General features: G+C 48.2%; 1 protein-coding gene across 2 annotated transcripts in view; it reads right to left on the bottom strand.

Moving 5' to 3' along the window:
- Window positions 1-6,490: 6,490 nt before the first annotated feature.
- GALNT17 (polypeptide N-acetylgalactosaminyltransferase 17) overlaps window positions 6,491-27,309 on the bottom strand; it is a 246,543-nt gene continuing 225,724 nt past the window's right edge. For both annotated transcript variants that reach the window (XM_047837433.1, XM_047837434.1), the window contains 2 exons: window positions 8,799-8,966; window positions 6,491-8,077 (listed from right to left, as the gene is read on the bottom strand). In XM_047837433.1, coding sequence (XP_047693389.1) covers window positions 7,949-8,077; window positions 8,799-8,966 — 297 coding nt within the window. In that variant the 3' untranslated portion in view covers window positions 6,491-7,948. The remainder of the gene's footprint in view (window positions 8,078-8,798; window positions 8,967-27,309) is intronic.

Raw genomic sequence — 27,309 nt, 5'->3', positions numbered from 1 at the left:
GGATTCTTTCTTCCTCAGAGGCGGTAACGTTCTTCTGCTAAGCTGTCATCTCTCATTTTTATGTTGCAGCTGTCAAGGGCTGAGCCCTGACTGATATGACACCTCTGTGAGATTGTCACAAGCCTGGGGGGTGGGGGGAGCCTCAGAGAGCAGAGGCTCTCCATCTAGGTCAGGGGCAGGTCATAGTCGGGCTGTGGATAGACTGGGCCCAGGGTTGATGGGAGTTTCTGGCCTCCTCTCTCCCCAGGCTCCTGCAGGGAGCTGTTTCCTCTAGACCTGTCACCTGCTTCGAGCCTAGCACCATGCTGGTTACTCATTAGGACTTTGGAGGCGTGAACTTGGGCACCAGAACTTGGTTTGGCGCCTTGGGCCAGGATGGGGAGGCTTCATTGTTCTCTGTGTGATTTCAGTGTCAAAAAGTCTACGGGAACATTTAAACACCACGCGGCCTGTATATTCTTTTTTGTTATCTGCAGGGCTGCATTACAAACACCAGCCTTATAACTAACCAGCGACCATGCCAAAGGCTTTTGCAGAAACCTCAACGTCTGAAGTTCATGCTGACGTTTATTTGCCCAGTGCCTATTTCACTGTGGCCACCGGAAACCCCACTTTCCCTGCCTTGCCAGGCTGGATCTGGGATGTGCAAGCCCAGGCTCCCAGGACTGAGGGAGAATGGTTTTATAATGTTAGCTACCGAGGAACTACGTATTCAGTGAAAAGATTAGCCCCCTTCAGCGGCATGTGGGTGGCCCAGTCGGTTAAGCGTTCGACTCTTGACTTAGGCTCAGGTCGTGATCTCACGTTTCGTGGGTTCGAGCCCTGCCTTGGGCTCTCTGCTGTTCACGCGGAGCCTGCTTTGGATCCTCTGTCCCCCTCTCGCTTTCTGCCCCTCCCCCACTCATGCTCTCTCTCAAAACTAAATAAACATTGAAAAAAATGAGTCCCAGTCGTACTGCTAAAGCTCCCCAAGACTCTCCAATCTCGCTCTGACCAATGCTTTCCAAAGTCCTGTGGTGCAATTTCTGGCTTCACGTCGAAAATTAGAAGAAAAAAAATCCTGTGATTTTTTTTTCAGTTAAGAGGGTTTGCTCTCGTCCACATAGGACACCAAGTTTGGGAGTGACCAAAAGGTGAGCAGCTGGAAGAAAAGCAAGAGCTGGAAACAAGTCCCCTAGGGATGAGACCCATCACAGATCTGCGGGTACCGCGTCCTTATCCAACTTTGCGGAATGCAGAGAGACCCGAGCATCGCTTCTCCAACGGTACCTGCAGGTTCTCGGACTCCTGCAGCTGTAGGACGTCCGTCAGATTTTCAAATGTTGGGTCTTCACTTTGCTAATTGCCTAAAAATTAATACAAGCATCTTCTGAATCAGCTGGGGGGTCAGCTAGCGCCCATCGTGAATTTGGGACAGGGCTTTGAGTCGGTGTCACAACAGCATTGGCACCAAATAGTTCTACAGGAGCTGTCCCAGGTGAAAGAGAAGGAAGGAGCGGAGATTTTGATATCAATGTGTTTGCCCCTCAGGAAAGCCAGTGGAATACGGATTCCTGGAAAGCAGGGTCTCTATCTGCTTCGCTCACGGCTCTACCCTTAGCTACGTCCCGGGTGCTCGTAAATCTGGGCTGCACTAGTGAATGGTGAATAAGTATTTCAAAAGCAGCTGGGATACAGAAAAGAGGTGGGATGATCAGGTTATCACAGGACACACGACCTCTGCTAAGGCCGTTGTTACCATCACCGCAGTCGAAGCAGCCGCAACTTAGCGTCCACAGGCCAGGCCGCCACCAGGTTGAATGAATGCTAACGTTAAGTTTTATTGACTCTGTAGATTCGTTTGTATCGACTTGTAAATTTATTTTATTTTATAGCAGTAACGGAGCTATGAGCAAAAGCCATTTTATGTTCATACATATTTGAGAAACACTGCAGTACAAAATAAATTAGGTCAACCCTGAGGGTCTGTGAGAATCTTTTTTTTTTCTTGAGAAGGATTCCGTCCATTAATTTTCTTTAGAAACAGTAGATGAGGGGGCGCCTGGGTGGCTCAGTTGGCTGAGCATCTGACTCTTGATTTCAGCTCAGATCGCCATCCTGTGGTTCGTGAGTTTGAGCCCTGCGTCGGGCTCCGCTCTCGCGGCAGGGAGCTTGCTTGGGATTCTCTGTCTCTCTCTCTCTGCCCCTTCCTTGCTCTCTCTCTCAAAAATAAATGTAAATAAACATTAAAAAAAGAAAGAAACAGTAGATGAACACTTTTCCACAACATGTACCTAATCCTGCGGCAAAGGGGAGACGGCTTCCCTAGCCAAGAAAGTTAACCATTTCGCTGGATGGCAGAAGTGAACTCTGTCCACAGATACAACTGGAATACAGGCTGTTTTTCTCTCAGCTATAACTGGCCCTGTTAAAACTTCAAGGTAGGGCACTGGCTTTAAGGCACACTGTGGATTTTAAGGGACAGTTGATCGTGTCAGAGCTTCAAGGGTGGGCGGTGGGAGGAGGTTACTGAGAAGTGGCCTTGGCTTGGCTCGCCATCAGAATGAGTTTTCTGCCCTAGAACAAGCTGTTTACGGAGTCGGTACTAAGTGCTTAAGGTAAGGGGGCATCCAACGAAAGAGTGAACGAGATGATGTTTGATCTTGGTGTTTTATGAAGCCTCTATTATGGATGACGATAAGAGCTAGCCGGGTCTGACAGTCTCGTGTTGTGTTACCATCGGCAGCACCAATGATCCCTGTTTGGCTTCCTTAGTTCCTCAACTTGGCTCTCTGTGCTCGGGCAGTGTGGGGAGCCCCCATCAACAGGCAGCCGATTAATTCGAGCTGGAAGCGTGCTTGCAAGAGCCATCAGCTGGGCCCTCTTTGGGGAAAGAACACTGAAATCTGTAAAAAGATCCCCATTTGTGCTGATGGGAGTAGGCCCCACTTCATGACTACCCAATACCTAGTGTCTATGTTCTTCTTTCAAAGATAACCTTTAACGGCTGAAGACCAAGATATTCGCTGTCTTTTAGCTCCTTCTGCCTTTTCTCTCTCTCTCTTCCAAGAAGTCTTAAAACGCAAGCCAAAGGATCAGTGTCCAAATATAACTGTCGAACTGAACTGAAATGGGCCTCTGGAGTTTGGGGCCCACCATCGATTGCCAACACGTGGTCTCGGGAACTTGCTTGATAAGTGAGAAAGCAGAGTGGCCAAGAGACTCAGATTCACGATTTGGGCAAGAGGAAGGGCAACTGATTAGGAGCTGACGACCTGCCAGCCCAACCGCTGATCTGGAGCCTGGACTGAAACAAGAGGCTAAGGTGCCTTTCATGACTTATCAGCCAATGACTTAGCATTGCCTTCTCAGCAATGACTTATCATAGCCAAACTATGGAAGGAGCCCAAACGTTCATCCACAGATGAATGGATACACACACATACACACACACACACACACACTGGAATATTATTCAGTCATAACAAGAATGAAATCTTGCCATCTGAAACAACAGAGATAGAGCTACAGACTATAATGCCAAGCAAGATTAAGTCAGAGAAAGACAAACACCATATGATTTCACTCATACGTGGAACTGAAGAAACAAAACAAACTAGCAAAGGGGGAGAAAAAGGAGAGAGAGGCGAACCAAGAAACAGAGCCTTGAGGATAGGGGACAAACTGATGGTTATCAGAGGGGAGGTGGGTGGGAGCATGGGTGAAATGACTGATGGGGATTAAGGAGGGCACCTGTCGTGATGAGCACAGGGTGATGTATGGAAGTGTTGAATCACTACATTTTACACCCGAAACTAATATAGCACCATTGGTTAGCGAAACTGGAATTAAAATAGAAGCTTAATTGGGGTGCCCGGGCGGCTCAGTCGGATAAGCATCCGACTCTTAAGGAGGGCACCTCGCGGTTCATGAGATAGAGCCCTGCATCGGGCTCTGTACTGATAGCATGAAACCCTTGTCAGATTCTCTCTCTCTCCCACTCTCTCTGCCCCGCCCCGCCCCGCCCCGCCCCGCCCCGCCTCGCATATGCGCATGCTCTCTCTGGGCCTTCTGGTTTCCTGCACAAGCTCCCGGCCTCTCCCAAGCCCATCCCCTGGGGGACCGTCATTCCAGGGTGGGTGGGGGGATGGGGGCAGTTGGCAGGGCTGTCCTTCAGCCTTTCTCAGAGCAGCAGTCCCAAGCAAGGTGGAAGGAGAGAAACAGCCTGATCAGGGACAGCTCACACAACAGCCCTGGGTGGGGGGGTCGCCTGCTCTGGCCGGGCCTGACTTCTGCCATTTGGGAAACCGGGATGCTATTCAACATTTTTTTATTTATTTATTTTTGGGACAGAGAGAGACAGAGCATGAACGGGAGAGGGGCAGAGAGAGAGGGAGACACAGAATTGGAAACAGGCTCCAGGCTCCGAGCCATCAGCCCAGAGCCCTAAGCGGGGCTCGAACTCACGGACCGCGAGATCGTGACCTGGCTGAAGTCGGACGCTTAACCGACTGCGCCACCCAGGCGCCCCCCGGGATGCTATTCAAGAATGGCGGGGAAAATATATGAGATGGAAAGGAATGGCTTCAGGAAACCAAGCAAAAGGGCTTGGAGTGGGTTAACATGGCGGCTTCCGGCCCAGACTGTGCTTTCTCAGCCTTCCGCATTTCTCCTTCTCTGGCCACCGGAATAAGAATAGAGAACACATTTGAGAAATAACACATATAGATTCAAAGACATCTGTGGTGGGGCTTGGGCATGTGTCAGCAATACCATCTGTGATGTTTTTGCCATATAAACAGAGAGGGGAACTTAGAGAAAAGCAGAAGAAATTGTCACCAGACAGGGGCACGGGGGCACAGGTGAGGGACTAAGTAGACAGAAGGGGTGTGTGGAGCAAAGGCTGTCGGGGCTCAACTCCCTGTGCATCATCCCTCCTGCAAGGGCTGGGGGTGACGGAGGTATGGGGATACAGACGGTGCCAACGCCCAACACCTGCTGAAGGTGTGTGAGATGCCCCTGGAGCCGGACGTCTGGAGCTGATGCCACCGCGCAAAGATGTGGGGCTCCGGACCTTCCAAAGTCCTCCAAAGGACTGGACACAAGGCTCCCTCAGGGCCCTGCTGCTTTTTTCTCTCCTCCCTCTTTAACTTTGCTCATTCCTCCTCTCTGCCTTGGTCTCTGATCCTCCCCCCCCACCCCCCACCTCCTGCCCTGTGGCGCCAAGAGGGTGCCGTCCTGGGATGCTGGCCATTTTCCCCAGGGGGCCCAGTCTTTCCCCAGGGGTAACCCAGGTGAGTGCTGACGGCAGGTGCTGATATAAACGCACAGGCCTCCCGGATGCTGGACCCAAGACTCGGGGCCCATGCGCTGGTGTTCGGAGGCAGAGAGTGTCCCACGGTCCTGAACCAGCACCACTACCCTCCCCCACAAACACACATAAATAAGCCAACCCAAACATCCTGTCCTGCTGCGTGTGACACTGAAGAAGAGTACTTCACTCTGGTAAGTTCTAGGATCCTTGCTGCCTTGTGTTCTTAAGGGTTCGGCTTGGAGTACCAAGGACTCCCACATCCAGTGAGGGTGCTAGAGCTCCAGAGGGTGTGGGCTCCTGTTCCCTCAGAGAACTGAGCAGGCCTCGAGGCTTACTTTGGTTTGAGGCCATTTGGCCCATTTCCTGTAGAATGAAGGATTCTCCCTGGTGCCCTCCCAGGCCTCCCAGGCCTCCCTGGGCCTCCCAGGCCCTACCTGGTGCCTCACCGGGATTTGGGATCAAAACCTCAGCAAATGGTAAAACAGGATGATTCCGTCTTCATATTTGTACTTTCAGACCCACACAGAGGGAGTATGGGGCAGTCAGGGTAGGACTCCTCCCCCAAGGCATCACACTGTGATATGATCCCTTGAGCCCCGTGGGAACCTGCAGACGTTCAGCTCTTTTCACTTCACGGTCACCCCGAGACTCCAGCATTTTCCGTCAGCACGCTCCTGGACCCTGATTCTCTTAGAACCCGAAAGAAACATGGCAACTGCCATTGGTGCGCGTGTCTGTGTTTTGTGTGACGTCAAAGAAGACGGACCTTCTGGGCTTCTTCGAAGGGAAGAGGGACTGTCACAGCTGAGGGAACCCCTGACCGTGCGTCCCATACCCGTTTCCATGATGGAAGGCCTGGAGTCTTTAAGGATTTCACTTTGCCACGAGCAGGAGGGGCTCAGCCAGGTCACCTCAACCCTCCTCCCCTTTTCCGCTTCCTGCACCAGCCTGAGCCTCCTAAGCTGGGGTCCGCAAGGGGGTTAGTACACGAGCACCAAAATGTCAGGTTCTGTCCTGCTTTGGGGGGGGAGTGCAAGTGCCGACCGGCTTTGTCACAGCCTCGTGCTGCGAGCGACGGCTTTTGCTTACAGTAAGACCAAACCCCCCACCCGAAAGAGCCCTCTGCCATGTTCCAGGAACTCCCCCCCCAAACCCCGGGCTCTAGAGGAACCAAGAAGCAAACAACGCTGCTTGGGGAAGTGCTCACATGTATTTATTTCACAAGGGAGGAATTGGGGGAGGGGGATCACCAATAAGATGCCACCAAAGGAGACACTGTGAACCCCAAACTGGGCAACTACAGGATTTGGTTCTGGGCAGGGCTTGGCCCTTGGGGACAGCATGAGGGACAGAGAGGGACCCGGGAGAAGGGACAGCCTTCCATCTGGGGCGCCACATGGGGCCAGGCTGGGCCGCGTCCTCCTGGCCACAGATGCGTGGCCAACCCCCCATGCTTCTGGCAGCCTCGCCCTGATCCAGGTGAGCGACGAAGGGGCAAGCCCGAGGCCACACTCTGACACCCGCTCTATCACACACTCGGAGGCGCACGCCCAGACACACACATGCACGCGCACACGCACACCACGCAGGCACACACACTCGTAGGCATGCACACGCGTCCATATATTAACTCTGATTTACAAGTGCACCCTAACCAGAGGGCAATCGAAAACAATTATTACTCTGCAGAGAGGAATCGACTGCCTTCTCCCCTGTCAGCCAGCAGAGCATGGGGTGAGATGAGATGAACCCGGAGCATTTTCCAGGGTCCTGCCCTCACCCCGCCCCGACCCCCGTGCTGTGCTGGCCTCAGTCCTAAAGCTCCAGGTGGAGGCTCCCATGGCGGCCTCCCTGGTCATGAGTCAGGGCCCCCTGGTCTCCCGGAGGGCAGAGCCGCACTGGCCCGGCTCCAGCCCGGAGGGCCCCTCACAGCCATGACCTCCCTACGTGCTCAGCCTCTTTCTGTGTCTGGCTCCCTGCGGACACGGGCAGAGCAGCTGGCCCCGGAACGCGAGAGCCTAGCGCCCTGGTAACCATGGAAGCATTCATTCCTTCCAGGCCATCTCAGGGAGGGTCCAGAAAAGTCCAGGGCCGTAGCCGCCAAAGCCGTCTGCCGCTAAGGGTTGGGGTGGAGGCTGCCTCGGGCTGCAAATGGGCATCGGGGCAGAAGCAACCTCCAGGGAAACAGAGTCCCAGGGCCTGACTGCCTCCTCTGAGGAGGGGCAGATAGGACGTGACTGAGCGCCACCCCCCACCTTGCCGAGGGTCGGGGTGGCACTCAGGAGCTGCTGCAGCGGCAAGAGACGAGGACGAGGAGGGGCCCCTGCCGGTCCCAGTCCTGATTGTGGCTGCAAAGACGACGAGGAGGACGTGGGGGGTTCACTCCATGGTACGAGGTCCACATCCAGGCTGCAGAAGACACGGCTCCCGGGTTCCCAGAGAAGGGTCGGGGGGCTTTTCCAGGGGGCACGAGCCTCACGGCAGCTGAGCGCCCACTGGGGACACCAAGTCTCCATCCGGGGCCCCTGGAGAAGCCCCGGAAGGGCTGCTGCGCCCCGGCTGGCTCCTCGCTGTCTCTTCACCAGTGCGGCTGGCCCAGAAGACGGGCAGACCTTGTCCCGGGGGCCAGGCTCCGGGGGCCCCTGCTCCTCCCTGCTACTTGATCGAGTTCTTAATCGTCCACCTCTGTCCCGTGCAGCTGCGGAGGATGAGGTCGATGCCAGCCAGGCCCCGGTTCTCCACCTCGAGGCAGCGCCCCGTGCCCTTATTCATGATGGCTCCGTTCTAGGTAAAAGGCGGAGAGACAGATGGAGACATAGACAGGGAGACAGAGAGAGAGACACAGAGACAGAGACACAGAGAACGGACACAGATCAGCGGAGACAGAGATATAGAGAATAAGACCGATAGAGAGAGAAAGAGAGGGACCAGACCATGAGAGAAAAAGAGACCGAAAGGCAGAGAGAGAGGGAGAGAGACAGGGAAAGAGAGACAGGGAGAGAGACAGAGAAAGAGGCCTGGCGCGTGGCCTCTCCTGGGGAACAGTCCCACCAAAATTGCCCAGGGGAGGGACCATCCAGAAACCCCGAAGTCAGAATGGCCATCGGCTTCACCAAGTCTGAATGGCTGAGCCAGGGGACCGGCCCCGATGGGCGACGGTGTGGGAATGCGGAATTTGCAGGGATATTGAAGGTCTGGCTTTCTCAATCGTAGTGGCTGTAGACACTTAGCAGATTTCAGGGACATCGCCCACACTCCCCTCCCGAGATCTGCCGGAGCCCAGCCGGCCTGGTGCTGCCAAAGGGACCCGGAAGCTGTCCCAGGTGGAAGGCCCCCGCCACTGCCGGTTCCCCCTGGACGTGCCCTGGGTTCACGAGGCTGGCCCGGGGCTGGAGACCTTTGGTGTGCTTTCCTGGGCACCGTTCCTTGGGGAGGTCGGACTTCCCTGTTGTCTGCAGCAGCCTTACCTGCTCTGGGGTGCTGGCCCTTCCCAGGGGGTACCCACCTGGATGAAATTCCAGCGCTTGTACAGGCTGCTCTTGACTTTGTCACAGTCGAGGAGCTGGGGCAGCCGACTCTTGGAGTTGTCCACCAGGCAGCGGGTGTCAGGGAGGAGCGTGGTGGTCCCCAGGGCTCCCAAGTGCAGGAAGCCCTCCTTGGTGTAGCGAGCAAGCTGGGGAGAGAGCAGACGAGAGGTGGGGAGAGGGGGCTCGGGCTCGCACGTCTCATCCAGGCCTCTGCCAGTGCCGCGGTCCTGGCCAGCAAACACTCAATTCACAAGCGAGCCCTGCTCAGGAAGCCCCCTCCCTGGCTGGATCCTGCTCCCCCAGGGCCGGTCTGATTTTCTTCTAAGCATGCCCTCGGTCAGCGTCTCTGGATTCTAGCCTTCTGCTCAGCAACACGGGGGGAGCAGGGATCAGTCAAAGCACAGGACATCTGATTTCAAAGCTTGGCTCTGCTTCCAGCTGGCGGGGCCCCCTCGAAGCAGTCACTTAACCTCTCTGAGCCGGCGTTTCCTCCCCATTTGTAAGTTGGGATTCGTTCATTCATTCCACCCTGCTGTAAAGTGCCCAAAGAGGCAGCTCACCAAAAAAGAAACACATTAAAAAGCATTCAACCTGATAGGTGTCAAAATAAAGAAACTAAAACAGCAACGCGATACCGCATTAAAACAACAACAACAACAGCAACAACCCTATTCCCGTTTTGTCATGGGCTGGAGCGGGGGTAAGTTGCTACAGCCGGTCAAAAAGGGAATTTCAACATATAGGCTCCATGCTGTTAAAATGTTTTCTTCTCTTGACCCAATAAATTCCCCTTCAGACATCCATCCCAAGGTAAGGATCGCAACCGCAAACACGAGTTCATGTCTAGGGTCTTTACTGCACCATTATTTACAGTGATGAAAAAGCAGAAGCGTCCTAAATGTGCGACACAGTCCTGGCACTTGTTGACGGCCCCACGCACAGCAACAAATCCTGGGGGACTGTGGTAGATTGCCAAAACAGCCACATCCTTCACTCCTTCCTTCTATACACCCTGGGCACTGTGACTTTTAGAGCCACGTGCATCAGGAAGTGGACTCTATTTCCCCATCCCTTGAAAACCGGCGACTTGCTCTGGCCCACAGAACATAGCGGAAGGGAGGATGTGCCACGTGCTGGACTAGCCCTTTAGCCTTGCATGTTTCCACCCTCTTGCTCTTGGAAACCTGCTGCCACCCTGGCAGGAAGCTCTGGATGGCCTGCCAGAGGAGGAGGGACAGGTGGGCCAACCAACAGCCAGCCAACCACCGGCCAAGTGGATGAGGTTGTCCTAGATTTGGCAGCCCTCGGCCGGCCTCCTGGCTGCCAGGAGATGTGTGAATGAGCCCAGCTGAAGTCAGCCGAGCCTGGTCCAGATCACAGAACCGTCTGGCTGACCTATAGACTCATGGGCAACGATAAACCACTAAAGTTTGGAGTAGTTGTTACGCAGCAAGAGCTAACTGATACACAGATGCTGTTGCCTATCAACCCTTCCTGCGGCAGGGTCCATGCTACTTCAGTGGCCTCCCTCTCCCGCTCGTCCACATTGTTTATAATCCTGGATACCAACTTTTGAGCGAATGCATCCAGCTGTCTTTCGCACTCTTTTGGGGGCCAGAGACTGCGTCTAATTAACTTCATTCCTTGCTGGGGGAAAATGACAGACCAAGTGCTCAAAACGTGTTTGTGGATGTTATCAACGTGGTGAACGACATCATTTAAAAGACGTGGCCATGTCTATTCGTTTAAACTCCAACAGGCATATTTTGAAGAGTTCTCTGTGTGCCCAGCCTGGGAACAGGTTTCTGGGAATGTAAGGACGGGGCTATGTTCCCCCTGAGATAACGCCAATGCAGGCTGGTGAGGGCAATGAGACAGGAAGATACATCTCTCATTTTTGCTCTCACGTCCTAGGAGGTGGGCGGGGGCAGGAGTGAAGATCGTTAATATACAGCTGGTGCTGAATGAATTAAAAAACAAAATGACCAGCTTGCGTGTATTAAAGGCATACCCTGCACCATTTCTAAGCATCTCTAAGTTCTCGCAGATAAAGAACATAATTCTTACGACAACTCTGAGATAGGTTTCTACTGCTCTCTGCATTTTAAAGACGAAGAAACTGAGGCATGAGGACATTTGGTCACCTGGCAGGGTCCTGGCCTCTCTCCTTGGGACCCTAGAGACCCGATGGTTGGCCGCCCTGGGCCAGAGCTGGGCAGCAGAAGGGCCTCCTCCTACGTGACCCTGGGCTCCTCCCGAGAGCCTGGGCATTTCTGGTCAGGAATGGAGCAAGGAGGCAGCTCTGCTCAGTGCCTTTTCTCCAGGGGATGGGATTTTCTGCAGGGGTCCTCATTCCTGAGGACAACCACTCAGAAACCCTTTGCTTTGATCGCCAAAGGAGAGCCCACCTGGCGCCCTCTGAAACAAGTGACAGGGGCTTTATTAAGTGCCCTTGTGAGAGATGAGGGTAACGTGTGCTTTAAACCCAAATTAGTTCCAAATCAGAGTGATTGTTAGAGGCAAAAAGATAAAATCAGAAGCCCTCCTCACCCCTCCCTAAACAATGTCTCTCTGAATATACTCAAATTCACCAAATGCAAAGTGATGAATGACAGCAGGCTGCCTTTATGTTCAGGGGAAAGATATACACAGCTGCTTATTGAAATTATGAATCAATCTATTATCCAGCAGGCAAATGAACAGTGCTAAGAACATTAATTAACTGAGCATATCTGTGACCCAGATGTTTAAAGAGCGAAGCTAAATGCCACCAGGAGTCAGAGGCTCTCTTTTCTGAGGGTCTGTGAGCAAAGGACGGGATCCCAGCCAGTAGGACCTGCAAAGGCCAAGTGCCAGCCCCAAGGGAGTTGGGCAGGGAGGGTTGAGGAGGGTCCTATAGGATTTCCAATCTGGGGGAAGGTGGTTTCCCAAGCCAAAGACCCATACGAGGAGGGCACAAGCAGAGGCTCTGCGGACCTGGCCAAGGGTCGTGGGAAGGGGACCGCGGTCTGAAAGGACGATGGTACTAAAGTTATGCCAACAGATCTCACACTGCTTCTCATGCACGTGGTGCGTGTCTGGACCTCATGCCGACCACATCCTCCTTCTTGTCTCAGTCCCGGATCACGAGTCTTTGTGGTGTCTTTGGACCACTGTCTAGTCTACCTCCCAGCTCCCCAGACGTGGTATTCCTTCCTTAAGGACCTCTGCTCCCTGTCCTCTACAGGTACAATAGGCTTTTCCGCCCCCAAGGCTTTGCTCCAGCTGTTTCCCTGACTAGAAAAGCTATTTACTGGCCCTCCTCTAGAATAGCCTGTCCTCAACTTTCCTAGACTTCAGGGCGATTCTCTCCATTCCACAGGGTCTTCTGTAACTCTCCCACCCCCACGGCATCTCCTCTCAAGTCTTTGGTGCAACATGCTCTGGTGTCTCCCTCCAAGGTGGTGTAGGAGTATCTCATTTTCCTCTTGACTATTCTGGGTACCCATGGACCAAGTGATGGATATTTGGGCTTTTTTCTACTTTGTGGCTATCATGAATGATACCACTATGAACATTCCCATATAAGTTTTTGTGAGGCATAGGTTTTCAATTCTCTTAACTATATAACTAGAAGTAGAAATGCGAATTGTTGGGTCATATGGTAAATTGGTGCTTAACTTTTCGAGAAGTTGCCAAACTATCTCAAAGCAGCTGTACCAGCTTACATGCCCAGGGTTCCAATTCATCTACATCCTGGCCAACTCTTGTTACTGTCTGGTTTTCTTTCCTTAAAAAAAAATTCTAGTCATCGACTGGGTGTGAAGTGGTATCTCATTGTGGTTTTGGTTTACATCTCCCTAATAACTAATGCCATCGAGCATTTTTCATGTGCTTACTGGCCACTTTGTAGATCTTCTTTGGAGAAATGTCAACTCAGATATTTTGCCCATTTTTTTTTTCATGGACAAATTGTCCTTTTATTGTTGAGTTGTAAGAGTTCTTTATATATTCTGGATGCCAGATCTTTTTCAGGTATATGTATGAGTTCATGTATTTTCTCCCATTCTATGGGTTGGTTTTCCACTTTCTTGAGAGTGTCCTTTGAAGCACAAAAGTTTTTAATTTTGAGGAAGTTCAATTTATCAGTTTTTTTCCTTTGGTTGCTTGTGCTTTTGATATCATGTCCAAGAAACAGTGCCAAACCCAAGGTCATGAAGAGTTACCTCTATGTCTTCTAAGAATTTTAGAGTTTAAGCTCTTACCTTTAGATCTTTGATCCATTTTGAGTTAATTTCAAATATGAGGTAAGAAGGTATGGGTCCAGATTTATTCTTTTTCAGGTGACTGTTTATTGTCCCAAGATCATTTGTTGACAAGACTATTCTTCCCTGTTGAATTGTCTTGTCATCCTTGTTAAAAAAATTAACTGATTATAAATGTGAAGGGTTATTCTTGGACTTTCAATTCTGTTCCATTGATCTATGTGCCTATCCTTATGATAGCACCAGAATGGCTTGATTAGTATGGCTTTGTAGTAAGTTTAAGAATTGGAAGCGTGGGGGGGGGGGGGAATCTACCCCCAAAACCAAGAGCACACTGTACACACGGTATGTTAGCCAATTTGACAATAAATTATATTTAAAAAAAAGAATTGGAAGTGTGAGTCTTCTAACTTTGTTCTTTTTCAATATTGTTCTGGCCACTCTGGGTCCCTTGCATTTTCACATGCATCTTAGGATTATCTTTTCCATTTGTGCAAAAAAGGGAGTTGGAATTTTGATAGGTAATGCACTGAATCGGTAGATTAACTCAGGGAGTACTGCCATAACAGCAGTTAAGTCTTTCCATCGAAGAACACAGTGTATATTTTTTTTATTTAGGTCTTCCATTTTTTTTCCACAATGTTTTGTAGTTTTCAGTGTACAAGACGTACACTTTTTTGGTTAGTGTATTCCTAAGTATTTTATCTTTTTTGATGCTACTGTCAATGATATTGTTTTCTTAATTTCCTTTGTGGAATGTCCATTGCTAGTGCAAGCAGGGTCTTTAATATATCTCTGTGAACCACCGGCAGCCACTCTGGTACCTCCTGGTCGCTCAGGACTGCTGGCTCTGCAGGTGCCCTTGGCTCCTGCTTCCACAGGGTCAGGGCCAGGTGCCAACTGCCTGCACCCGCTGTGGACCCATATTCCAATGGTGCCCCAAGTCATCTTATCATTTGCCTCACGTGACTCTGCCAGCCCGCATCCTTCCCATCCCCAGCAAGGTCTAGATTCTTAAAATGTGCCCTTCATCCTAACCTGTAGTGTGGTGTCTTGGGCCCTCACTGGTCAAGGGGATTTTTGCCTCCCACTTTGTGGAGAAGTTACCTTCTCTACCCTTCAATACTTTCCTTCCTTCACATTTGCTCATTTCCTTCAGCTCCGTCTCCTCCTGGCTCCGCAGGTACCTTAAGTCATTATTTCTCCCTTCTCCTTCATTTCTTCCAAGCTGCAAGCATAACCAGATCTTTATGCCCAGAAAATCTCCAGTCACAGCTTTCATTCTCCTTATTTTTTTCTTGGTTTTCTGCTCTCTTTCCTTAGTGCATTGCAATTTGGCTGCTACCACCACTCTGCATTGACATTGCTCTCTTGAAGGTCAACAGGATTCATTAATTACCAACTTCAATTGTTTCTTCTTAGTCTTTCTGTGGGGTACCAACTGTGGGCCAGAAACTACGCAGGGTGCAGGTGAAACCACCTCTCCTGGAGAGCCTGCCATTCTAGGGCCTATCAGTGGCATCTATACGCTAACTTGGCTAATTGTGCCAAGTTTCTATCTCCGAACCAAACTTTCTCCTCAATTCCAGATTTGTCTATCTAACTCGCCACTGGACATAATTTGGGGCTCTAATAAACATTTCAGATTTATAGGATGAAAACAGTATTGGTTCTATCTTGGTAATGAGAACTCCATCCTTCCAGTTGCTGGGTCCAAACACTTTGGCTTTGTCCTCGCCTCTTCCCCTGACCCACCATATTCAACCATTAGCAAACTATACTCAGATTTCACCTTCACTGCTACCTTGCTGTACCCAGCCACATTTGTCTCTTGACTAGATTAGTACAATGGCCTCCTAATTTGTCTCCCAGCTCTCACCCTTGCCTCCCTTGGTCTTTTTTTTCAATATGGCATTGGATTGCCATATTGGCAATCAATGATTGCTTTTAAAATATTACATTATTTAAAATTATGTTCTTTCAAGTTGGAGTCAGGTCAACATCCTCCAAAGGCTTCCCATTTCCTTCAAAATAAAAGTCAAATCCTTACAAAGGGCTACAAAGACCCAATGCTACCTAATAATAGCTGCTTGTGCTCAACTTCTACCACTGTACCCTTTGCTGACTCCACTCCAGCCACACTGGACTCCTTGTTGGTCCATGAACAGGCCATACTTGTTCCTGTTCAGAGTCTTTGCATTGGCCGTTCTTCTCTCTTGAATGTTCCTTCCCCGGTATTTGAATGGCTCACTCTCTCAACTCTTCCAAGTTCCTGCTTAAATGTCATCTTCTTGACCATCTTACTTAAAATTTCACCCTCACCGTGTATTCTATATCCCTTTTCTTGCTTTATATCCTTCCAAGCACATATTGTCTCCTTACAGATGATATCTTCTCCTTATTTATAGGGTTTGTTGTCTGGCTCCATCCAGTAGAATGTGAGAGGCATGAGACAGAAGTTTTGTCTTTTTTGTTCATGGCTCTATCCCCACCTCTTAGTGGGCTCTTATAGCCAGAGCAGAAGAGGCCCTGATTCAGAAAAGGGAGGTCAGAAAAGGCATCCGAGAAGAAGGGGCATTTGAGTGAAGCCTTGTTGGAGTCAGCCGAACAACTGAGTAGGAGAGGGCAGATCAGATCAGACAAGGCGAGCACATATCCAAAGGCCTAGAGACCAGAAGAAATGCAGTGTTTTGGATGATCTAGGCATAGCTCACCATGAGGGAGCATGATGGCTATGATGGGGCAGAAGCAGGGAGGTGGGAGAGAGTGCAGATGAGACTGCATTATGTGGACACACGGTGCTTAGGGATTGGGGCTTTTTCCTGAGGAGCCACCTGACTTGTGGGAAAGCCACACTGGCTGCCAAATGGGCAATGACCTGCCACGGGACATGATGGAAGGCGAAGGGGCTGATGAAGGTCTCAACCCAAGTGGTTGCACTGAAAGAGGGGAGAAGATAACAGATGTGAGAGGAGCACCCAAGCCGAGAAGGATTCTACCATCCTGGTGAGTTTCATTGTCATGAAACAGAACACTTCATTTTTAAGAATCCGTTTTGTGTGGAAGGTGCTTTGTTTAGTTACCCCAGCATCCTGCCCTTTAGAATTGCCTGTTTCCATGCTTTTACTTTCAACCTCTCTCTCCTATGTTTAGATGTGTCTCTTGGAAACAGAATACTCCTGGATTAAAAAAAAAAGAACTAGGGTGACAATCTATGTTTTTTAGCCAAAATGTTTAGTCAATTTGTTTTTATTGCACTTAATGATATATATGGCCTTATTTCTACCATCCTTCTTTGTGCTTTCTGTGCATCCAGCCTTCTCTGTTTCCCTTTTCTCCTTTATTTGCTTTAGTTGGGATTGGTTCAGTTTGATTTGTTGGAATATTATCATATTTCATTGTTCTCCTCTATGGATTTGGAAATTCTATTCATTTCTATTATTTTACGGTTCACTCTTGAAATGTAATATTAACTACTGAGCAAATTATTCAATATTCTAAATTTTATTTTTTTAATGTTTATTCATTTTTGAAAGACAGAGAGAGACAGAGCACAAGCCGGGGTGGGGCAGAGAGAGAGGGGGGGGCACAGAATCTGAGGCAGGCTCCAGGCTCTGAGCTGTCAGCACAGAGCTGGAGGCAGGGCTCGAACCCATGAACCGTGAGATCATGACCTGAGCCAAAGTCCGATGCTTAACTGACTGAGCCACCCAGGTGCCCTGCAAATTATTCAATATTCAAATGTCTACTCCACTCAATAAAATTCAAGGATGTTAGGACACTAAATTTGATCACCTCCTTTTAACTGCTCAGCCTTTGGTTATATTTCCGTGCCCCAATGTAGCCATTATTCTTATTATGTAAGAAATGTGGTTTTTTTGTTTTTTTTTTTAAATTTTTAACGTTTATTTATTTTTGAGACAGAGAGAGAGCATGAACAGGGGAGGGGCAGAGAGAGAGGGAGACACAGAATCTGAAATGGGCTCCAGGCTCTGAACTGTCAGCACAGAGCCTGACGCGGGGCTCGAACTCACGGACCGTGAGATCATGACCTGCGGCAAAGTCGGACGCTTAACCAACTGAGCCACCCAGGTGCCCCAAGAAACGTTTCTTTGGATTTACTTGTATGTTTATAAATTTCTTTGTTTATAATTCATTCTTTCCTCAGGACACTCTTCTGAGCTCAATCTCCTTCTACAAGAAGAAGTATTTCCTTTGGTGACTATCTGTCATAGGAAACCCTCTCAGATTCTTTATCTGAAAGTGTCTTGGGGTGATTTGTTAATGCAGCAAATCATTGTAATGGACACAACCACTTTTTGTGCAGCTAGCACGGGCTTAAAATGATATTTGTTGTCGTTGATTTAGCATCTGGTTATGCAGCGGTGGGCAGACCCTTCAAAGTATCTAATCTGCTCTGTCGTTGGAAGCTGTCTTCTCACCTTCTGCCCACGTGCTCCCCCACAAAGTCACGGCCAAGCCACTGTCTGTGGGATTTGCCACCTCAGTGCGACGCTCACTGCGACGTTCTAGCGACGCAATCCCACAAAGAGCGGGAGAAGCATGCACTCACCCATCACGTGCTCCACTGAGGAGCCAATGGGTGAAGCTTCCTCCTCTGAGTCGGTAACTGCCCCAGACTTGTTGCCTCTCACTTCCCCAGTTATGGACCACAGGCAATCAGCTCCCTGTTATATACCCGTACTCCTGAGCTCTTCCCAGGCTCTAGGTTTGCAACCTTGGGTCATCTCCCCCGCTACGCGCTCTCCCACCCCCAAAGCTACAAGTCTTCCCATTCCCCTCTCCTGTGTTTCCTCCTGATCTCCCACCTCCAGGCCCTTCCAGTTTCTACTTGTCCTTCCTACTCCTGCACGTTCAAATCCTATCAGTCTCTGCTTCAACCTTCAGTTGCTCTAGTACCCTCTGATTTAAGAATAAACTTTTTTTTTTTTAACCATGATCTTCTATTGTAAGTCCCCAGCTTAGCTTTTCAGCTGTAACTCTTGGTTTCTTGGCTCGGTCCAACAGGTGACTTGAGATCTCTCAAAAACAGCCAGAAGTCTTCCCTGTGTGGAATATATCCCCACCCTACCCCTATCGGATCTCCCCTGGTTCCACAAAGCCCCCGCCCAGATGCGATCTCGTTCAGCTTACCTACTTGTGTGTTCTGTGACATTCCTTGCTATAGCTTTTCGTTGTTGTTGTTGCTGCTATTGTTTTAGGACGGCAGCATCCTACTCGTTTTTATATTGCACAAGGAGTGAGAAAGTATCTTGCAGAAAGCAAACGCTCTATAAATGCCTTTTGAATTGAATGGGATTATTCTAGGTTTGGCTGCTGGGCCCAAGAGGAGAAACGAATGCCATTATCCACAACCCTAGTGCATTAGGAAAAAAAAAAACAAACCCTCTGAGCTCAAATACAATTAATTCTCATTTAGCAGAGAAAAAGAATTTTCTATTTGAGATGATCTAAGAGGCACACACAACTATTAACCCACATTGAACAGCCTTGAGGGAAAACTGAAATATGCAGGTTATAGCCAAATAAACAAAAACCAGCCAAATGATTGTGGAATGACTCTGGAGCACAGCACAATCCATCGAATTGTCCATAAAAACATGGCTTGCAATTGCTTTCACATTAAGGGTCTTTCTTGTCATTTTAAAACCAGGCCTAGTCAGTGCAGAAACACACTGTTAAATGAAAAAAATGCATTTTCCCCACCTTCTACTCCGGACACAGGGAGACGGGTTCCATCGATTTGAACCTGCTGTAGGCTGAATGTATTCGTTTGCTGCTTGGCCGAAGGAGTGGTTTCCGGTGATTACGCGTGCATGTGTACATTCTTAAAAACAAACAGACTTCCTCTGTCACTGTCCAGAGTGTGCCTGATCCCAAAATGAATAGGGAAGAAAAATGTCTCCAACTGTATCTCAAGCAGACACATGGTGTTTGGCAGCTGGGGGCGGAGAACGGGGGCAGGGGGGATCTTTGTGGGGGAAATGGAAATGTCGCGTAGCTTGATCAGGAAGGGAGATCTGTAGGCACGTACCCTGTCAAAACTCATCCAAGTGTACACTTTAAATAGATGACGTGTATTGTGCTGATCTTCTACTTCAATAAAGTGACTTAAAAATCTACCTGGGAGCTTAGAAGGTAGGCGATAGAACCAGATATGTTTTGTGTAGGGAGAGCTAGTTCCTAGGGGACTGGATGGTTCCAAAGGCCTCCCTCTTCAGTCTTCTTCCACCATTAGGACTCATCATGCTTGATGAAAGCGTTAGATTTCCAGAAAATGCACCGCTACCAAGAACGAACGGAGAAACACATTCATGCCACAAAACCTTGGGGGTGGTTTTCTTGCAGAGATAGGTTGAGGAGTGGATAGACGAAAGGCATCGCCAGTGGAGGCGGGGGATGGCAGGGTCTGGCCACCATAACTTTGTGGAGAGAGCTGGGAGCCTTCTGGAATGAGGGCAGCACCAGGATGAGGGTTAGAGGAGCTGAGTGGGAGAGGGGCTGGCAAGCAGGATAGTTCACTCCAATCCCCAGAGATCTGGAGACAACTCCTAAGCATGCCTCCAAAGCTCACCCTGAGTTACAGGAAGCAAAGACTCTATTTTGCAATGAACAGATACATTTCTTTCTTGCCTCTGTGGCGTGACATAAGAAGGTAGGATTGTTATCTGGGTGTAGTGTGGAAATGCCGGCAAACACTTGGCTCCCCTTTTAGCAAGATCTTAATTAAATCTGTCTCACCTTCTCATTTTTGCCAATTGAAACAGGGTTCCTGGCTTTGTGCTGTGTCATCAACGAGGCAGTCTATTATATGGCTAAAGACTTGGACCGTGGAGCCTGCTCTAGAAATCTAAGCTCTGCCACGTAATGGTTTTATGATCTGAGGCCTTAAGCCCTGTGAGACTCTATTTCCTCATTTTCAAAATGGGGATAATTTTACAAATTTAAGTCATAGGGTAGTTGTGGAATTAAGTAAATTAGTGAGAAGAAGTCATGGGGCACAGGAAGCCCTGTGTTTTGTTGTTCTTATTCCCCCCTGACCTCATGTGCCAGTTGAGAACTGGGCCTTGTTTCTAATTCACCAGACTTCTTTTCTTTCCGATGGGCTCCCACGTGGCCTCATGGGGCCAGCATTTCCTGGCCCGCTCCTTCCCGGCACTCGGCCACTCCCAGCTTCCTTCCCGTTCTCTGCCTGTTCTCAGAGCTATCTGTCTAAGGGTTGCTGGCCCAAGAGCTCCGACAATACTTCCGGGAAGCCGAGTACCCCCAGGTGGCTACCTGGACCATAGGGTTCTCTCTGCCTAGGTCTGTGGGTAACTTCTAGTTGGATCCCTGATCCGGGGAAGGCTGGATCCCACAGCAGGGTCTCCTGCTACGCTCCTGCCTTTCTCTTCCCCACCCCCCACTTCATTCCCCCAGTTTGATCCAGATCTCACATGCCCTTGCCTGGAGTGGACTTGGAGGGGACTCTCAGAACTCAGCTTTACATCTCTAAAGCCACCCCTTTAGAGGGGCAGCAGCATTAAATGTGGAGCCACGCTAGGGTCTGTCCTAGGATCGGTGCTCTGCTCTCCCTTGGTGCACCCCCCCGCCTCCAAAGCCCCATCTGCCTCTCCCGCTCTGTCCTCAGCACCTGGTTGGAATGTTCGGCTGCCTGGAAGACATCACTGTGGGGGTTTCCAAGACCCACCTCCCCCCAAACTCACACCGCCCCAAACAGAACTCACATCATCCTCCAAAACCCATGTCTCCAATCTCAACAATGGCACCACTATCTACCTCCTGGTGAAGCCAAGGGAGTATCACCTCCAACCTCCCTCACCCCTTCCCTTGACCTCTCCACCAATAATTCCAGTCAACTAGACCTCTCAAAAGATGTCTTTTTAAAACTTTTTAGGTCAAAGTCATTTTAGACTTACAAAAAATTTGCAAATATAGTACGGGGAGTTCCTAGTATACCTGGCATCCAGCTTACCCGAAAGTTAGTATCTTACATAATCATGGCATGATCACCCAAGCCAGGGAATTCACACTGGTACAATCCTATGGACTAATCCGGAGACCTCCCAGAAATTTCAGCAGTTTCCATCTATGTTTTCTCTTCCAGGATCCCCCACTGCATTCTGTTCTCACGTCTCCTTAATTTCCTCCTATCTGGGATAGCTCCTCAGTCTTCCCTTGTTTTTAATGACCTTGACACTTTTGAAGAGTACCAGGCAATTATTTTGTAGAATGTCCCTCAATTTGGGTTTGTCCGATGTTTTCTCACAAGTAAAGTCATAGTTGTGCATTTTTAACAAGACAAACCACAGAGGTGAGGCTGTGCCCTTCTCAGGGCATCAGATCAGGGGTCTGTGAGGTCTCATTACTAGTGACGTTAACCTTGATCACTTGGTTAAGGCGGTGTCTTTTGGGCTTCTCAACTGTGAAGTTACTGTTTTCCCTTTATAAAGGGAGATACTCAGAAACTGAAAATATCTCCGTTTTCATCATATTTTCACCCACCAAGTTTAGCGTCCATTGTTACTTCTGGACTTCAACAGATATTACTGGCATGACTGCCTCGGGGTGATTTGCACTTTCCACATTCCTTCTACATTTGCTAAGCGGACTTCTACTGAAGGAAGAGCTACCCTTTCTCTCCATGAGTTTGTCACTGTGGACTCATGCATTTTTAAAAAGTCATACGATGGAACCACAAAAGGCCCTGAATAGCCAAAGTAATTTTGAAGAAGAAGACCAAAGCAGGAGGCATCACAATCCCAGACTTTTTAGCCTCTACTACACAGCTGTCATCATCAAGACAGCATGGCATTGGCACAAAAACAGACACATAGACCAATGGAATAGAATAGAAACCCCAGAACTAGACCCACAAAACGTATGGCCAACTCATCTTTGACAAAGCAAGAAAGAACACCCAATGGAAAAAAGACAGTCTCTTTAACAAATGGTGCTGGGAGAACTGGACAGCAACATGCAGAAGGTTGAAACTAGACCACTTTCTCACACCAGTCACAAAAATAAACTCAAAATGGATAAAGGACCTGAATGTGAGACAGGAAACCATCAAAACCCTAGAGGAGAAAGCAGGAAAAGACCTCTCTGACCTCAGCCAGAGCAATCTCTTACTCGACACATCCCCAAAGGCAAGGGAATTAAAAGCAAAAATGAACTACTGGGGCCTCATGAAGAGAAAAAGCTTCTGCACAGCAAAGGAAACAACCAACAAAACTAAAAGGCACCCAACGGAATGGGAAAAGATATTTGCAAATGACATATCGGACAAAGGGCTAGTATCCAAAATCTATAAAGAGCTCACCAAACTCCACACCCGAAAAACAACCCAGTGAAGAAATGGGCAGAAAACATGAATAGACACTTCTCTAAAGAAGACATCCGGATGGCCAACAGGCACATGAAAAGATGCTCAACGTCGCTCCTCATCAGGGAAATACAAATCAAAACCACACTCAGATATCACCTCATGCCAGTCAGAGTGGCCAAAATGAACAAATCAGGAGACTATAGATGCTGGAGAGGATGTGGAGAAACAGGAACCCTCTTGCAGTGTTGGTGGGAATGCAAACTGGTGCAGCCACTCTGGAAAACAGTGTGGAGGTTCCTCAGAAAATTAAAAATAGACCTACCCTATGACCCAGCAATAGCACTGCTAGGAATTTACCCAAGGGATACAGGAGTACTGATGCATAGGGGCACTTGTACCCCAATGTTTATAGCAGCACTCTCAACAATAGCCAAATGATGGAAAGAGCCTAAATGTCCATCAACTGATGAATGGATAAAGAAATTGTGGTTTATATACACAATGGAGTACTACATGGCAATGAGAAAGAACGAAATATGGCCCTTTGTAGCAACGTGGATGGAACTGGAGAGTGTGATGCTACGTGAAATAAGCCATACAGAGAAAGACAGATACCATATGGTTTCACTCTTATGTGGATCCTGAGAAACTTAACAGAAACCCATGGGGGAGGGGAAGGAAAAAAAAAAGAGGTTAGAGTGGGAGAGAGCCAAAGCATAAGAGACTCTTAAAAACTGAGAACAAACTGATGGTTGATGGGGGGTGGGAGGGAGGGGAGGGTGGGGAATGGGTATTGAGGAGGGCACCTTTTGGGATGAGCACTGGGTGTTGTATGGAAACCAATTTGACAATAAATTTCATATATTGAAAAAAAATTTATGTGCATTATTAAAAAAAAATAAATAAAAAGTCATATGAGTGACAATCCAATATTTTATTGTTCCAGCTATATAGTTTCAGCTTTGGACATAAGGAACTCCTTTCGGGGTGGCTCCTACGTTCTATTGAGAAGACAACATCTTTTGAAGAGCACTTTTTTTAATTCTGACACCGCCCACAAGGTTTTCCAGGCTTACCCTGTATTTTCCGCTCCATCCCTGGGGTCATCCAAAATCTAGGTGCTAGATGTGTTCACTGCTCCTGGATTGTATTGCTTCTAGACGCTCTCAGAGCTAGGAAATATATGTATGTACACAAACCCATAGGCACATTTGTTTTTATGCCTACATTTTCTACAAATTTATTTCTACACCTCGCTCTATGTTTTATACGTATATATTTATTTATTTTTACATACACCTATAAAATAACTTCATCCTGATCCCTCACATTGCAACTCAACATTCATTCTAGCCATACCCTCTCCTTATTTATAACCTCTTTCTCTAACAGCAAGAGACCAGGCTCCCAGTATCCATACTTTCTTTTTCCTTTTTTCTTTTTATCCTCAAGTTAGTTAACACACCGTGTAGTCTTGGCTTCAGGAATAGACTCCAGTGACTCATCAGTTACATATAACATCCAAGGCTCATCCCAACAAGTGCCCTTCTTAATGTCCATTACCGATTTTCCCCACCCCCAACCCCCATCAACCCACATTTTGTTCTCCATATTTAAGAGTTCTCCGTATTTATGGTTTGCCTCCCTCTCCGTTTTTGTCTTTTCCTGCCCTTCGCATATGAACATCTGTTACGTTTCCAAATTCCACATATGAGTGAAATCATGTCCGTTATCCATACTTTATATACTTACTTGTTCACATACAGTAGTTTCAGAATTGTTAACCCAGACTCCTGTGGAAAACAAGCTTACTGACTAGAATGCGTTATTGGCAATGGTTCTTTTTTCCTTTAAGTTCCTAGAATCCAGTCAAAACTGTCCAAACCGGTTCCAAGCCATTGAGATTGGCTTTATTCTTCCCCATCCAACAGTGCAGTTATGTTATTCATTTAGCTGGGTGAATTTTTTTTTTTTTCATTTACTGTTTGCATCCTATTGTGGGTCTTCTTCCTTACATCTTTGAATGTTGAAATCATTATTATTTCTCAGAGATTTTCAATATCACCGTGGTTCTAAGGGTCAGGACTTGACAGAAAACTGCGCTGAGAGGTGTCACTCCCCTTTCATTCCTTATTCTGCTCCCACGTTCTGTCCACCCTGTTCCCACCCACCTCGAGCAGGCAACCAATCTCATCAGTTTCTGGTTTATCCTTCCTGAATCTCTTGCACAGATGAGCAGATAAAGGTATTTACTTTCCAGAGGCCATTTGTCTTAAATAACGGTTAGCATACTAAGCATCTTCCTTTGTACTTTGCCTTTTGCATCTAACCGTATGGGGAACTCACTCAGTATCAGTTCACAGGGATGGCCCATGTTATGCCTACGAATAGGCATTAAAGTGGTTTCCAATATTTTGCAACTGCAAATAATACAGGAGGGCACATGTATGTTTTCACATTGTTGGAAATGTATCTTCAGTGTAGATTTTTGCAAGGGGATTGCTAGGTCAAAAAGTAAGCATACTGTAGCTTTGGTAAGGATTGCCAAACTCCCTTCAAAAAAAAAAATGGCACCAATTTGTATTTCTATCGGCAACCTATGAGGCTGGAGTTTTCTCCAGAACCTGGACCATGTTCTCAAATTTTTTAATTTTTGCAAATATGCAAAAATTTGATAAGTAAAAAAAAAATACTGGTGGTTGGACTCAGCCAATCACCAAGCTATTTTATACAATAACACCTTAATTAACTATGAATTCCTAGACGGTAGGAGTCTCCATGTCTCACCCATCTTTCCAAATAACCCGCTTTCCAGGTAAGATTGCCTTGAAGAACTGAACCAAGCTAGAAGTCTAGCTGAATGATGGAAAGGCTCATGTGTCCCAAAACCTGAGAACTGGAAGGAACCTTGGATATCACTGGTCCAATCTACTGCTTGCAAGGTATACGAGGATTTGAGGTGCTCAAAGTGCCTGGGGATGTTCAAGTTTTCACTGCTATTTGTTACTGGTTTTTATAGCCTCAAAAAGTAGAATACTGTGTTCCTTTAACTGACTCTTGGGAAAACTGAAGCTTTCCCAAGGTCTCACGTTCAGCACCATGGACATCATCTTTATATGACATGTGCCGTGGACCTCGTCTAAGAACTTTTCATCAATTAGCTTGTTTAACTGACACAGCATCTCTATGAGGTGGATACTATTATGATATTTACATTACAGAGGAGGAAACTGAAGTATGAGGAGCTTCAGTGTCTTGCCCAAGATCACAGCTTAGAAGCCAACCACACACAGAAAGGTACCTCTCAGCATCACCATGGAAAAATGAACTTTGATGTGAGATGTGGGTGAAGTATCATTTCCTGATTTCCAGTCTCACTAAGGTGCAGAGATCAGAGATCTCCACTTAGCCATGCATGGCTCTCGTTAGCTCCTACCCACCTTGGCACTGGAATTAGGAGCCTCATTCCCAACAGAGAATGCCATGACAAAAAGTATCTGGAGTGCGAGCACGGGCCTTTGGGTGACCATACGTCCCCCAGGTTGAAATCTCCTATCCTGTGCATGGCCAAACCAACCATTTAAGTAGGGGATAGTGAGCCCGAGCTGACGAGAACCCACATCCTTGTGCACGAAGCCTTCCTGCAAGGCTTCTTGGGAAGGTGTTCAGTTCTTGGCTGGTTGACATTTCCATTTCCATGGAGGGCCACAGATTCAAGCCCTGCAGATATTTAATTTTGGGAGCAGTATCAGGAAGGCAGGATAGGAATCTCTTGAAAAGTAGGCTCCGTCACCTGCCACTTGGCCCCTGTAGCTGCAGGAGGAAGCCAGGAGGCCATGCAGGGCAGCACTCTCAGGAAGGGGGTCGGTGATGACACCGCCACGGCACAGAGAAATCTGCAAAAGGCCCTTTTCTGGAACCAATGTCAGTGTATATGGTACCCTTGGTGGTCCCCATGTGGGTGGGATTCCAGAAAGTTGTCCCAAACCTGGCACCCCTACCTTCTAAGCCAGGCAGGTGGTAGGACGGTAGATAAGAACAGTCTAGAACATTGTGCTACTGACATTTGGTCTTCCTCTGGCCTTCTCTGATGGGAACTCAGACTTCGGAGGCCCTGACATCTTAGACCAATGGCCTGAGCTGCACTAGCAATAAACTCTTCAGGATCTGCCCTTAACTCTGACTGGCCAGGTTCTCAGACCGTCTCCATTCTGAACAAGCAACGTCTTTGAAAATAACCATTTGACAGACGTTGCTGTTCCAAAGAAGCGCTGAAATTCTCAGCACTAAATGGCCAGGGGGTGAGGCTATTGTAATGTTTTCCTCTTTCGCCGCTGCTCCTGGTAGTGCTAAGGCACTGAAGACTTCTTCACCAGTAGGTTCCACCTCCCTCTTCTTGTCCTTCAGAAGAAGGGATGTTATTAATTCAACGATTTGTGAACAGCCTAGGAAGGCAACATACTTCTTTGAAAACGCAAGGGCTGGAAGCCCACCTCGGAAATGATCATAGTTGTTTTAGGATGGCGAGATTATGGATGATTTAAATTTTTTTTTTTCCAAACTCATTGCAATGCTGTTGCATCTTTAGTAGAAAAGGAAAAGATTAGCAGTAACTTTCTTTGAATTTAACAGCTCTGGGCAAGGAAGGGAGAAAGGTTCAGTTGAAAATGTGGTCACCATCTGACTATTCAGTGTGAGTTTTCCTTATTCCATACCTAACATTAACACAAAATCTACCCGGATCACTTTTTGTGGCTGGAGAAAAAAATCCACTGAACTTCTAAGCAGACATAAGCGTTTTAACTAAGAATCTCTACTGGAGGGGCACCTGGGTGACTCAGTCGTCTGAGCGTCCGATTCTTGATTTTGGCTCAGGTCATGATCCCAGGGTCATGG

Source organism: Prionailurus viverrinus, chromosome E3, assembly GCF_022837055.1.
Source record: "Prionailurus viverrinus isolate Anna chromosome E3, UM_Priviv_1.0, whole genome shotgun sequence".
Lineage (NCBI taxonomy): Eukaryota > Metazoa > Chordata > Mammalia > Carnivora > Felidae > Prionailurus > Prionailurus viverrinus.
This window is presented reverse-complemented; position numbering and strand designations above follow the sequence as displayed.